The following is a 14,940-nucleotide window of genomic DNA, read 5'->3' on the forward strand; positions in this document are numbered from 1 at the left end:
GAGCTTGTGGGAAAGCTCATGAGAGCCCCCCAAGTGGATTTTGGGACCCATGGGGCAGCTGCGGAAGGTGTAGGTTGAGTGCAATGGGGAATCAGGCAGGCCAGGATCTGACACTGACCCCCTGGGTGGCCCTGCCTCAGTTTCCCCCAGTGAAAGATGCTCTGGGTGAGCTGTGCTATTCACACCAGTGTCTGAGCTGTGGGGCATCCAAGCATTGCCCAGGGCTGAGGAAACATGCTGGAGCAAACAGCTGACCTGGGAGCCAGGGATTCTCTCCTGAGAGGCCTGCTTGGCAGGCCCCAAGCTGCGCACCCCCCTGGGGGGTGCTGGCTTGGAGCCCTGCTTTTGTCTCCCAGAGAACAGGGAGAACCGTTTCCAGGGGCTGCGTCCCAAAAAGGACCTGTGGCGCCTGGAGCCGTTAGAGAGAGCTGGCCCCTTGCCAGGCAGCACAGTGACTCGCACCTCACTGCCCAAAAAGGGAAGGCAGGGCTCTCCTTGGGGACGGGGGGAGGGGGGACAGCCCCAGCACCCAGCACTAGGGATTGGAATGGCCCGTTTGTATCCCTACTGACCCAGCCACTAGAGGGCGACATCCCACGCAAGACACACACACACACACACACACACACACACACACTACTGTGTGTGCAAATACACACACACACACACACAGTCACACTGTGGAGGGGCCTCTCACCTCCCCTTGGCTCCCTTGTGTTGGAGACAGAGCAGCAGGAGAGGCTGCTGGACCTCCAGGGCCTTCCCCAGCTGCGTAACAGGGACTGTGCTGCTCACTCGGCAGGTGGAGGGAGTTCATCCCAGCAAAGCTATAGGGGAAATGGAGGCAAGAGGGGTCGCTGCGGGCAGGAATACCCTTTGCACCATCATCCAATGCCCATTGTCCGCTCCAAGGACCGTTGCGCCAGCTTGACTCACCGCAGTCGCTGACCTTGCGCCCGGCATCGTGGTGCGCTTGGGAGGGAAATCAGGGCCCCTCAGAGCGTTGTCACAGGGCCCCTGACACTCGAATTATCTGCTGCCGGCTCGGATTCACCCTGGCGGTTCTGGGTGACATGCAGGCAGATCATCCTGGGCTGGGGCAGAGTGGGAGCAGAGTGCGGCTGGGATCGGTTACAGGCCGGGCTACACGCGAGGTCCCGCCAGGGCACAGCTGCCCCGTTGCAGGGACCCGCAATGCTCCCTGTAAGCACACGGGCATCAGCCACAGCCCACGCGTGTTCTCGCCGTCCATGGGTGCGGCCCCAGGGTCACCCCCACGGCCTCTGCGGCTTTGCCCAAGGAAAGCCCCAGTTAGCTAGGCAGTGGGGGTTGGGGGTTTTGAGTCGGGCCTGACAGCTGCACTCACCAAAGGGCTCAGTAGCTCCTGACTGATACTAAAATGGGCATGAATTGAAACCGCAGAGCCAGACACGTGGGCAGGGACACCCGAGCCCTGGCCCAGAGCCACTTCCAGAGAAGGGAGGCCTGTGTCTGACCCCTCCCAAATCTGGGATGTTCCACTCGGGATGGGAACTACATGGCTGAGATTCCAAGGCCTGACATGGGGCACATCCACACAGGCTGTCTTGTCTCGCCTGTGGGGGGCAGTGTGCACCCTTCACACACACACACACACACACACACACACACAGTCCCTCTCTTACCCGTAGAGGGCAGTGCAGTTTGCTAAGCTTGTTGGATGGAGCAGATGGTCTGAGCAAGCGACTCCTCACCTGGCTGAGCACGTTGTAACCCTGGCTCCCATGCTGCACTCCCACCCTTCCTCCTCCTCCTCCTCCTGCCTGTTGGCCCAGCACCCACTGCCCCAACCCCCGCGCCTGGGCAGACTCCCCCCCGGCCCGCACTTGCCGAGCAGGCTCAGTGAGTGGCTGATTTCTTTGCTCACTCCATACAGCCACTAACAAGGGGCTATATATAGGCTGGAGGTTTGTGGTCTGGGCTCCATCTGCTAACATCCATTACCCAATTAATCTGCACTCCCACTGGGCTAGTTAAGGAGTGAAGCGCATTTAATGGCTCGCCGTTTGCATTCGCAGCCCCCGGGGACGCTGGGTGACCCAGATCTGGGATCTCTTGCCCCACAGAGCTAGAGGCACCCCCAAGCATCACAGCCAGCTGCCTCTCTCCACATTACATTAGTCGGCCCAGTTTTCCACATGGCTGTGCACACTCACTGCTGATTTGCACGTGCACATCCAATAGAGCAAAGCAGGCCCCACGTGGCTGGGACAGAAGCCCCTTGCCACAGGGCAGCATCTGCATCTGAGAGGTGACTGTAGCCATTGCATAGCCTCCTTGTCCCCCCGCAGGATTGATGGTCCCATTAAAGAGAGGGGGAAACTGAGGCACAGAGGTGCCATGATGTGCCTAAAGCTGCAGAGGAGTAAGCTCAGGCTGTGCAGCCTCCCCAAGCAGGCTGCGCCTGAGCCCAGGCCTGGATTAGGGCTTGGCAGGATGGCCCCTTCCCACCGTGTGGGAGGCATAAAGGCAGAGCAGTGGATAAGCTGCCGCTTGATCTCTCCCCCCAGTACATACACATGCACATACCGTATTTGGGTTAGGGGGACGTAGCTAGTGATCCGCTCCTTGGGAATGGTGAAGCCACAGTGCAGGATTGGAGCCGTCACTTCCCGGCATGGGCAGACCCAGGGATCAGCCCCACAGCAATAAAAATGCCTGGCAAGAGATTTTGACCATGCACATGGGTTCCTGCCTAGTGCATCTGTCAGACCACAGCCCCGGCTGCTCCCTCTGCCCTGTCCCACAGGGCCACAGAGCTCTTGTATGTAGTGGGGGAGGGAATGGGGCGGGGGTTCCCTTCTGGTCCAGCTGGTTCAGTGAGCTCGGGGTCCCAGGTAACCCACCCAAATCAGTGCGAGCCATTCAATTGGCAGTCTCAGGAGCTGGCTGGAGCCTGGATTTGCAGGTTGGGAGCTCCCATGACCCAGCTAGCCTTTACACACCCCACCTGCTTCCCGGGGTGTCATTGCAGCTCGAGTGGAGACGCGGAGCTAGCTCGGTGCTGCGGCAGCAGGGCCAGTCTGCTGAGCCGTCACTTGGTACCAATCACTGCCCTGGTACCTGAGCTAGCTGCAATCACAGCCCGTGCTAGACGGACAGACAGACAGACGGATGGGCCATGGCCTCTAGGCACTACTGCACAAACAGGAGGGTGGTTTCCAGCACCCAGCTTCCAAGGGTGGCTCAGGGTCCTGTGCTGAATCCCAAACATAAGGGTGGGTCGCTGGGTTTCATCCACTCTGATTCAATCCTGTGTCCCACAGCGACCCTGCTGCTGGTGACTTGCCCCAGGGGTCAGTGCCATGGTGGGGGGCTGGGAAGGGACCCAGGGCCTGCACTCTGCTGCTCTATGTGGCCAGGCAGGAACGAAGGCAGGAGCCCCTGGCTCTGGGGCTAATTGGGAATCCCCCTCACAGCCACTCCCCTGGCCCCCCCATGACTCGCACCACGAGCCTTCGCTCCACCACCCTGCTCCCAGCTCCGGGCAGGGGGGACCGGGCAGGGAAGGGGAGGCCTTGCATCCGCCCTAAGAGAGGAGGGTAAACAAACACACTGGTAACCAAGATGACTTCAGGCTGGGGCAGTGGGAATTGGGGGTGGGGGTCATGGCCAGTTCAGTGCATTCCACAGGAGCTCCAGGGAGCCATAGTGTGGGGAGCAGGGGCAGAGGAAGGGTGTTCCCCCAATATCTCCCTGAACAGTGCCCCCACAGCCTCTGCACAGGCCCCCCAATCCTTCCCACATGCTCCCACAAATCCCTCCCCACATGGTGCCCCCACACCCTCCCCACGTGCCCCCATGCTCCCCCAAATCCCTCCCACGTGGTGCCCCCAAACCTACCCCATGTGCCCCCAAACCCTCCCCACATGTTCCCCCAACCCCTCCTCACATGCTGCCCCAAACCCTCCAGACGTCACTCCAACGCTTCTCCCCGCATACTCCCCCCCAAACTAACCCCACATCACCCCCAAATCCCTGGCCCCACACTCCGCCCAAGCCCCTTCCCATGTGTGTGACCAGGCAGGGGATGAGGACTGAAGAGCTGACCCCAGCAGGACTGAAAGGCTCAGAAGCCAGACCCCGAGGGGATTCTGGTCTGAGACCTTTAAACTAGTCCCAGGGTTGCTTGGGCCCTGCCTCCCGAGTTTGGCAGTCAGGGTGGGCGGCACTGCGCTCACCTGGTCTCCAGATCCGAGGGACCCATGGCGGGGCTGACCTGCCTGTGGATTTGAGGAGGGGAAGGGCAACACTGGAAACAGCTGCGACTGGCGGGACAGGAGCAGAGGCAGGAAGGCAGCAGAGCCCCCTGGAGAGAGGTGTCCTCACCCCTTCCTCATGGTCCTCTCCGTGTCGCAGGGCAGGAAGAGGCCTTGGGGAGATGCAGATCACCTCCTCCTTTTCCCCACTGGCAAAGGTGCTCAGGGCTACACGTGGGAAAACAGGGGGCTTCAGCTGGCCCTCCCCCATGCCCTCCTGGGTGCTCGCCCAGCTCAGGGGACAGTTCTCATTCACAGACTCCAGCTGTGAGTCACACCCGGCCTGGAGAAAATCAGGAATCTTCTTTTCCCACCATGGGCCCAGGCCCGTGGGCTGCTGGGCTCTAGGCGAGGGGAAGCGAGATCACATAACAGAACATCTGGGGAGGAGACAGCTTCCAGGGGCTGGGCTCCTCAGAAGTAGCTGCCAGCTGCGTGCTCGGTCACAGTGGAAGCTGGTTCAGTAGAGGCCCCTGTTGCAGCAAGATTCTCTAATGAGTCGAGCTGGGCAGGAAAAGGGCTTTTTCCCCCATGCAAAATTGTGATGAAAATGATCGTTTTTATCTCGCCCCTGTCCCCACCAGCCCCATCGGCTCCATGGGGGGTGGGTGGGGGGAAGGGAAGCACTTTCCCGGCTACGGAAGAACTGAGGCTCAGGGTGGATGAAGGGACTCACCCAAGGCCGCACAGGAAGCCTGTGGCAGAGCCAGATGCTGAGCCCAGCTCTCTGGAGTCCCATTCCTGTGCCCTGCCCACCAGGCCACCTTCCCCACCTGTCTGCTTGTGAGAGGCTTTGGGGTTGGGTGTAATTAGTGCGTCTGCAGCTACGCAACTACTGGGAATGTGTTTTCCATGTGCTCTGCCATTTTGTGAAGCCAAGTGGATGCAGTGTTACAGAGGAAGTGCATGCATCGCACACACACACACACATGCTGAGAGACAGCATGATACAGAACAGGTGCACAAACATACAACACACCCACTGCCTTACACAGGAGATGCGCCCACCCACATGCACGCCCTGCTCGTTCTCAAGGAGACTTTGGTTTCTGTTGATTTTTTCCCCAATCTGAAAAAAATGTGTTTATACTGTGAGTCTCTTGCCGCTCCCAGTGTCTGGGCTGTGTGTGTAACCAGGCCAAGGTGTGTGGGGATGTGTAAGAGGACCAGGTTGTGTGTGTGTGTGTGTGAGTGAGAGAGAGAGAGACAGGTCTGGGCTGTGTCTATGCAACAGCTCTGGGCTTTGTGTGTGTGTAGCAGGTCTGGGCTCTGTGTGTGTGTAGCAGGTCAGCTGTGTGTGTGTGTGTGTGCGTGTGTAGCAGGTCTGGCTCTATGTGTGTGTGTGTGTTGCAGGTCTGGCTGTGTGTGTGTGTGTGTTTGTGTGTGTGTGTGTCACAGGTCTGGGCTGTGTGTATTTGTGTGTCTAGCAGGTCTGGCTCTGTGTGTGCGTGTGTGTGTGTGTGTGTTGCAGTTCTGGCTCTATGTGTGTGTGTGTGTGTGTGTCACAGGTCTGGCTGTGTGTGTGTGTGTGTGTGTGTCACAGGTCTGGGCTGTGTGTGTGTGTGTAGCAGGTCTGGCTGTGTGTGTGTGTGTGTCACAGGTCTGGCTGTTTGTGTGTGTGTGTTTGTGTGTGTGTGTGTCGCAGGTCTGGGCTGTGTGTATTTGTGTGTGTAGCAGGTCTGGCTCTGTGTGTATTTGTGTGTGTGTGTGTTTGTGTGTGTGTGTGTAGCAGGTCTGGCTCTGTGTGTATTTGTGTGTCTAGCAGGTCTGGCTCTGTGTGCGTGTGTGTGTCGCAGGTCTGGCTCTGTGTGTGTGTGTGTGTGTGTCACAGGTCTGGGCTGTGTGTGTGTGTGTGTGTAGCAGGTCTGGCTCTGTGTGTGTGTGTGTGTGTGTGTGTCACAGGTCTGGCTGTGTGTGTGTGTGTGTGTGTGTGTGTCACAGGTCTGGCTGTGTGTGTGTGTGTTTGTGTGTGTGTCACAGGTCTGGCTCTGTGTGTATTTGTGTGTCTAGCAGGTCTGGCTCTGTGTGTGTGTGTGTGTGTGTGTGTGTGTTGCAGGTCTGGGCTGTGTGTATTTGTGTGTCTAGCAGGTCTGGCTCTGTGTGCGTGTGTGTGTGTGTGTGTGTCACAGGTCTGGCTGTGTGTGTGTGTGTTTGTGTGTGTGTCACAGGTCTGGCTCTGTGTGTATTTGTGTGTCTAGCAGGTCTGGCTCTGTGTGTGTGTGTGTGTGTGTGTGTGTTGCAGGTCTGGGCTGTGTGTATTTGTGTGTCTAGCAGGTCTGGCTCTGTGTGCGTGTGTGTGTGTGTGTCACAGGTCTGGCTGTGTGTGTGTGTGTGTGTGTGTGTGTCGCAGGTCTGGGCTGTGTGTATTTGTGTGTCTAGCAGGTCTGACTCTGTGTGTGTGTGTGTGTGTGCATGCACACGCGTGGCAGGTCTGGGCTGTGTGCGTGCGTGTGTGTGTGTGTGTGTGTGTCACAGGTCTGGGCTGTGTGTGTCTGCGGGCGTGTGTGTGTGTGTCACAGGTCTGGGCTGTGTGTGTCTGCGGGCGTGTGTAGCTTCAACCTCCCCCCCGCCCCAGAAGTTCCGACTCGGGGACACTTACAGCGCTGCTGCTCCAGCACTTTGTGAGGACGCTGCCTACCCCGGGGCGAGGGCTCCCCCTGTTGGCGCAGTGGACCCATTGCCCCGAGAGGTGGCAGCTATGGCAGCGGGACAGGCCCTCCTGTGGCACAGCGCTGTCTCCCCGGGAGTTAGGGTCGCTATAACGGGTTTGTCCCCACCCCTGAGTGAGGTGGTGACACCGATGCAGGTTGGCAGTGCGGACCAGGGCCCAGCCCGTGCTCTCTTGTCCAGCCCCAGGGTTATGCATGCCCTTCAGGAACAGACTGGCAGCTCTGCTCCTTTGACAGTGCAATTGAAAACCAGACGAATGCCTTTGCGGTCTGCACATGACTTGGTGCAGAGCAGAAGATCGCCACTAAACTGTTTCTCACAGAGTTGTAGCCCATTTACCCCACCAGCTGGGAGGAGCCGAACATGCCACTAGCAGGCTGGTGGGAGATGGGTGCCGGATATGGAGAGCAGAGAGGGACAAAGCTCAGCGAGCGGCCGCACCCTCAGGATGGGATAGTCAGATCCCGTTTTGTTTCCCTCTGGGATTGGTCTCTGCTTTAACCATGTACAATCTGTTGTGTGGCGCGAATACCCAGAGCGTGCCGGGTGCGCTGTGAATGCTGGCAGGTTATCAGACAATGTGTTTGTGCAGTGCCTGGCACAGCGGGGCCTTGGTCCCTGGCTGGAGCGGCTGGGCGCTACCATATTACAGCTAATAATGTACCGCACCCAGCACAATGGGGTCCTAGTCCAGGATTGGGGCTCCAGGGCATTACTGTAATACACCAGTAACGTACAGAGAGAAATGGATAGAAACTCCATGCTTGAATAATAACAATATAGCTGTAGGAATATACTACCGACCACTCCGGATGGTGACAGTGGCTGTGAAATGCTCAAGAAGATTAGAGAGGCTACAAAACAGAAAACCCAATAATAATGGGGGATTTCAACTACCCCCCTATTGACTAGAACATGCCATCTCAGGACTGGATGTGGAGATAAAATTTCTAGATACCATTAAAAAGAAAAGGAGGACTTGTGGCACCTTAGAGTCAAATTTATTTGAGCGTAAGCTTTCGCGAGCTACAGCTCACTTCATCAGACGCAAAAATTGAAAGCTCATGCTCAAATAAATTTGTTAGTCTCTAAGGTGCCACAGGTCCTTCTTTTCTTTTTGCGGCTACAGACTAACACGGCTGCCACTCTGAAACCCATTAGATACCATTAGTGACGGCTTCCTGGAGCAGCTAGGCCTGGAACCCACAAGGGAAGAGGTGATTCTTGATTTAGTCCTAAGTGGTGCACAGGATCTGGGCCAAGAGGTGAATATAGCTGAACTGCTTTGCAATGGAGGCCATAATGTAATTAAATATAACATCCTTGTAGGGCGGAAAATACTAAAGAAACCCACCCCAGGAGCATTTCATGACATAAAGGGGAACTACACAAAACAGAGGAGTTAAATGGAAATTAAAAGGAACAGTGAAATGCCCACAAGCTGCATGGGAACTTTAAAAAAACGCCATAATAGAGGCTCAAACTATATGTATACCCCAAATAAAATAATAATAATAAAACAGTAAAAGGAACCAAAATATGTCACTATGGCTAAACAATACAGTAAAAGAGGTGGTGAGAGACAAAAATATGTCCTTTAAAATTTGGAAATCAAATCCTACTGAGGCGAAAAGAAAGGCATATAAACTCTGGCAAGCCAAGTGTAAAAGTATAATTAGGGAGGCCAAAAAAGAGTTTGAAGAGCAACTAGCAAAAGGCATAAAAAATAATAACCACACCAAAGGCTCTTAAGTAAGCAGTTATGAGATAAGAGGGAAGGTCCTCTCATGGATCAGTAACTGGTTAAAAAATATGATACAAAGGGTAGAAATAAACGGTCAGTTTTCACAGTGGAGAGTAGCAGCCGTGTCAGTCTGTATTCGCAAAAAGAACAGGAGGACTTGTGGCACCTTAGAGACTAACAAATTTATTTGAGCATAAGCTTTCGTGAGCTACAGCTCCTTTTCTTTTTACAGTGGAGAGGTAAATAGCAGGGTCCCTCTAGGATCTTTACTGGGACTGGAGCTGTTCAATGTATTCAAAATGACTGGAAAACGGGATAAACAGTGAGTTGGCAAAGTTTGCAGATGATACAAAATTACTCAAGATAATTATCTCCAAAGCTGACCGCGAAGAGTTGCGAAGGGATCCCACAAAACTGGGTGACTGGGCAACAAAATGGCAGATTAAATCCAGAGTTGATACATGGAAAGTAATGCACATTGGAAAACATAATCCCAACTATACATATAAAATAATGGGCTCTAATTTAGCAGCTACTATTCAAAAAAGAGATCTTGGATTCATTGTGGATAGTTCTCTAAAATATCATAATACACCTAATTGTGGCACTCTGTCCTTCAAAGCTGCACCCTGGAACCCCCTTATTCACTCCTGTCATATGATTATGAGAAATTTCATACAAAGCATACAAGGTAAGATTTTATATGAAAGGTCAAGATCTGCTGAAACCCATTGTTCTGTCAAAATGTGTTGATCATTAGTGTGTGTGAAGTTGTGAGATTTTGCTGTATGGTTGTTACTGAAATATGTGGTAAATTTGGGAGTTGTCCACTGTTAGTTCTCCAGTGACAAGAAAAGAGGTGATCCACTCCCAGGCAGGTTTTAAGTGACCAGTAATCAGCAGGGGAGTTGTAAACAAGGGATTTACAATGCTGTAAGTACCACACAAGGGGGATTGCTCAACTCTGTGACTCAGCAAAGCTCATCAGGACGCCTCTGGGCTAGTGTCTTCCAGGCACACAGACTGAGAATATAAAATAGGGGACAGTGGCATCATGTTTTTACCTTTCTCCTCCCTCACCTATGCTGGAAGCAACAAGAACACTAGGAAGACAAAGACTTGAACTGAGGAGACTGGTCCAAGGCTTAAAGGGGAAACCTGTGTATTAAGAACTATAACCTACTTGCAACATCCAGTGGGGTGAGAAAAACTGCTTGATCCAAATACTGCCTAGTGTAATAAGGTTTAAGATTTAGACCACGCACTTACCTTTTATTGTCTTTGATAATTATCTCTGACCTTTTGTACCTACCACTTATAATCACTTAAAATCTAGCTGTCTGTCATTAATAAATCTGTTTTATATTTTACCTAAAATAGTGTGTTTTGCTTGAAGTGCTTGGGAAATCTCAGCTCAGTTTACAAAGGCTAGTGTGTGTCTTTTCCACATCGAGGTAGGGGCAGATTAGGAGATAAACTTACAGTGTTCAGGCTTCCGACCAGGGCAAGACAATATATTCCAGGGGTGCATGGCTTGGGACATTTTCTGGTTCGTGTGATTTGTGAGTGACTCAGGAAGAATTCATGCAATCTAGCTGGGTGTGGGGCTCCATCTGCTGTTGTGCTGAGTGGTAACAGCACCTGGAGGGGTTTGCTGCTTGTCACTAGCAAAGCATTGTGAGAGACAGCCCAGGCTGGAGAGTTAAGGGGTATCCCAGTTCCAGGTTGTACCCCAGGGATCCCATCACACTAATAAATGTGCAGCACACAGCACAATGGGGGCCTGGTCCATGAGTGGGGCTGCGGGGCATGACCGTGATACAGAAAATGAATAGCACTAGAAATCACAGACCACAGAGCCAGCCTTTCCCAGGTTTGGAGTCACAGACAAACAAGTGCATCATCTCTCCACTGTCTTTCAAGGGCTTCCAGAGCTCTGTGTAGAATGCTCACATGAACCTCTTACCTGCGGCTGAAATACAGCCAGTGCTAGGGAGCAGCCCAGCAGTGCTGCACAGCAGGGCAGGATAGAGAGGCAAGAGGAATCCTGTATCCAGCTGGCACTGCAATGGGAATTTGAAGGCGGAGGAACATGACAAGCAGTGTGGGCATCAGGCCAGGGCTCTGAGTTAACACCCTGGCTTCTGGGAACGGTGCCATGACATTGTTAATCGTTGTGAGTTTGCCAGGACTGTAGTTTTCCATCCCTCCCAATGGAGGCAGACCACAGCCACTGCACTGACCCCCTTCCTGCCCCCCCCCCCCAGCCGAATGGGGATAGTCTGCAACTCCTCGATCACCTCTGTCTCCTGCACACTCCAGTGGGGACACCCCCAGCCCCTCCATCCCCCATTGAGGACAGCCTCATGCCTCTGGCCCCTTCCACTGGGGACAGACCCTGGCCCCTGCACCCCACATTGAGGACAGCCCCTGACTCCTGCACTCCCCGCTGGTTACAGCCCCTGACTCCTGCACCCCCCATTAGGGGCAGCCCCTGTTCCTCGTGGCCCCTCCTTTTGCCTGAAACACTATTCCAGACTCACAGAGAAATCCCTTTTTGTGAACCCAGGAGGAAATATCTTCCTGCTTCCGCTCAGCGTCTAGACAAGTTACAGATGTAACCCTTCTGCCAGGTGGAGCTGGCAGCAACCAGGGCCGGGTTCAATATCTAGTGGTTCCTTTTCAACAATACAACACAGAACCGGCTCGAGCCCCCACCCAGGAACCTGGGAAAATTACACACGGCCCCTGGGCGCCTCTGTGAAGCAATACTTCCATGCTCACATGCACAGAGTGTGAGTGTAGAAAAGAAACTTTTAAACAAAGGAGGGAAGTCACCCAACATTAATTAGGGAAAATGCCACAATCATAATTCAGGATTCATAATCGTAAAACTATGAGCAGGACACCCACCCCGGAGTGGGGCAGAGTCTTCTGCCTCATGTTCTTAAGTTGTACAACCAAAAGTTCCTTTTCTGTGCCCCCCTCTACTCCCCCCCCCCTCATAGTGGTTGTCCTTGGTCAGTGAGGACCCAGGGTTCAGAGGTGCACCTGTGTGAGTTCACCTTCCACCCGGGGAAGAAGGCACCTTGTTTGCTCTGCCATCTGAGCACTTGCACTGGCTGGCCACCCTGCCAGCCACTGCTCCTTGCCGCTGGCCTCCCCACCAGCTGCTCCCAACTGCTTGCTACTTTTGCCAACTTCCCATCAGTTACCTTCTGCTGCCACCTGCCTCTCTGCTATGACTTCCGCACATCTGTCTCTTAGCGATTTTTAAAACTAATCAGGCTGGGCAGAAACACTGCGGCCTCACAAGTGTTCTTATGGAGGACTTGAAGCAACAAAAGACTCCTAATGAAGCCTATTTAGCTCTATCTTTGAACAACGGGGAGAAAGAGATTAAACCAGACCAGAGACCTTTAGGGAAGAGTCCACACCTCCTACCTCAAACAGCTGTCCCTACCCTTCTTTCACAGGGCTCTGGCATTTGAGCCCCTGGCTTAATGAGGTTCTTTCAGCTGAGGGTGAACCCTTCATTTGGGACAAGTTAAGCCAGTAGTTCTCAAACTTTTGTACTGGTGACCCCTTTCAGATAGCAAATCCCTGAGTGCGACCCGCCTTATAAATTAAAAACACTTTTTTATATATTTAACACCATTATAAATGCTGGATGCAAAGAGGGGTTTGGGGTGGAGGCTGACAGCTCATGACCCCCCAAGTAATAACCTTGCGACCTGCTGAGGGGTCCCAAACCCCAGTTTGAGAACCCCTGGGTTAAGCACAGTTCTGTTCCCCTTTATTCATACAATAAAGACAACAACATTGGTAACAGCATTTCACTATCTCTGCATTCAGTACTAAAGTGATTTGTAACCCAACTCTAGCCAAAGTTGATCACTTTTGTGCAACACAGCTCCTGTCTGCTGGACACCTACGCAGAGTAGGTGTGTTCATGCAAATACAGTTTGCTCCTGAAGTCTCTCCCGCTCCCAGCTCGCTGTCAGGGGAAAGTTCATTCAAACCCTGCTTACACAGAAAGCAAAGGTGTGTCTGTGTTCGGCTTCTCGCTGTCTCTGGGAGGAGCTGCAAGTCTGCACTGCAGGACTCTGGGCATCCCCCTCCCACACCCCACTCCCCCCCTTTAATAGGGACAAACAGGGAATAGAGAGTGAGTGCTGCAGCAGGGGGAGACGTCATGGACACGCAAACACAGACCCGTCCCAGACAGCTACACACAGACACCCAGCAATACAGGTACACACACGCAGAGGTGCACACACAAAGAGGCAGATAATCACACACAAAGACATGTTCACAAACATGCCAACTAGCACACTCAGCCATACTGCACCCCCGAAGGCAGAGGGGCAGACCCACAAAGACATGGGAGCTGGGAGGCAGCAAACCTGCTTTCCTCCATGTGGCATTTCCTAAAGACCCGGTTTTGTTTGTTTCAGTCCAGCTTGGGGAGGGATTCTGGGAAGGGGAGCAAAGTAGGGGGAGCGGAGCGAGGGGTGGCTGCTGAGGCAAATCTAGCATTCTCAAGGACGAGCTGCCTAAACTGTGCCTGACACAAGTGGGGAAAGTCAAAGCACAGAAACACTGGGAACTGGCCTATTGGATAATACAAGTCTGGCTGTGAGGCATGAAGGCCTCGGTTTGAGGGAGCAGGGACAAGTGACCCCAAAGGGGGGAGCAGAGGGTGAACCAGAGCCCCAAACGCATCCGCAGCCCCTTTCTTACTGACTCAGGAAAAGAAAAATCCTCCCTGCAGGGTTTTCTCATGGAACCCTGCAGCAGAGCAAGTGTCTGCAATTTGCACAGCACAAAGCCAAGCCCTGGGAAAGAGTGGCAGGTAGAAGCAGAAACATCCGGCAGGAGGATGTAATTAGTGACGTGGATGCGGGAAATGTAGGTTGTCTGGGGCAGGCTGTTCTGGAAACATGTGAAGTGAGATTGGACGTGTTTACATTGCAGGTCAAATAAAGGCACTTCGAAGGCAATAGGCTATTTCTATGAATGACCTTGATCAGTCAGTGGTCAGCTTTTATAATGTTTTCTAAAAGTCACTGAACATGAAGGTTCAATTATTTGCTGTCACAATCTTCACTTCCATTTAACAGAGTTTTTTGTCTGGGAATTTCCTGTTTTCTCTCCTGAGAAGCATTGCGCAGTCTGTAAGGGCCAGATTCCCAGGTGGTGTAAACCAGCAAAGCTTCACTGAGCAGGAAGACACAGACGGATTAGGTATTTCTGGGGGGCAGGAAAGTTTATGCTCTGAAAACAGATGGTACAAAAGGTGCACTGGGCACAAGTGTCTGTGTTGGCTGGAGTTTATATGGCAAATGCAAATGCCACATTTTTAGAGCCGTACCAAATTCAGGTCCATGAAAAATGCATCACGGACCGTCAAAGTTGGTCTTTTTTGTGCTTTTACCCTAAAGTTTCCTAAACGATACAGATTTCACAGGGTAGACCAGCATTTCTCAAATTGGGGGTCCTGACCCAAAAGGCAGTTGCAGGGGGGTCACAAGGTTATTTTATGGGGGTTGAAATATTGCCACCCTCACTTCTGCAGTGCCTCCAGAGCTGGACGGTTGGAGTGTGGCAGCTGTTGGCCGGGCACCCAGCTCTGAAGGCAGTGCCCCCCACCGCCAGCAGCAGTGCAGAAGGAAGGGTGGCGATACTGTACCAGGCCATCTTTACTTCTGCGCTGCTGCTGGCAGTGTCGCTGCCTTCAGAGCTGGGCGGCCGGCCAGCAGCTGCTGCTCTCCAGCCGCCCAGCTCTGAAGGCCGTGCCACCCCCCACCAGCAGCGCAGAAGTAAGGGTAGCAGTACGGCATCCCTCCCTACAACAACCTGGCGACCCCCACCCCGCCAACTCCTTTGTGGGTCAGGACCCCTACCATTACACCAATGGGAAATTTCAGATTCAAATAGCTGAAATAATGAAATTTATGACTTAAAAAATCCTATGACGGTGAAATTGACCAAATGGACCGTGAATTTGGTTGGGTCCGATACATTGTGTTCCCTATGGCACCAAACTCCTAGGGATTCCCCTGGACATGTGATATTCCTGTCCCCAAGGGCTTGGGGTGGCTGAGCCCCCTGCACTTTAGAGGGGTTAGAGAGGAAGGCCAGGCTTGGGGCTAAGGGACAAGGCTGGAACTTTGCCTGGGTCTGCCAGAGTCCCTGCGCGATTCTGGCAAAGGCATTTGATGCTTC

At 53.3% G+C, this 14,940-nt stretch overlaps 1 protein-coding gene across 1 annotated transcript in view; it reads right to left on the reverse strand.

Moving 5' to 3' along the window:
* Nucleotides 1-995: 995 nt before the first annotated feature.
* GTSF1 (gametocyte specific factor 1) overlaps nt 996-14,940 on the reverse strand; it is a 75,085-nt gene continuing 61,140 nt past the window's right edge. The window contains exon 7 of the mRNA XM_073319222.1: nt 996-1,201. Coding sequence (XP_073175323.1) covers nt 996-1,201 — 206 coding nt within the window. The remainder of the gene's footprint in view (nt 1,202-14,940) is intronic.

The sequence above is a fragment of the Lepidochelys kempii genome, chromosome 20 (genome assembly GCF_965140285.1).
Source record: "Lepidochelys kempii isolate rLepKem1 chromosome 20, rLepKem1.hap1, whole genome shotgun sequence".
Classification (NCBI taxonomy): Eukaryota; Metazoa; Chordata; order Testudines; family Cheloniidae; genus Lepidochelys; species Lepidochelys kempii.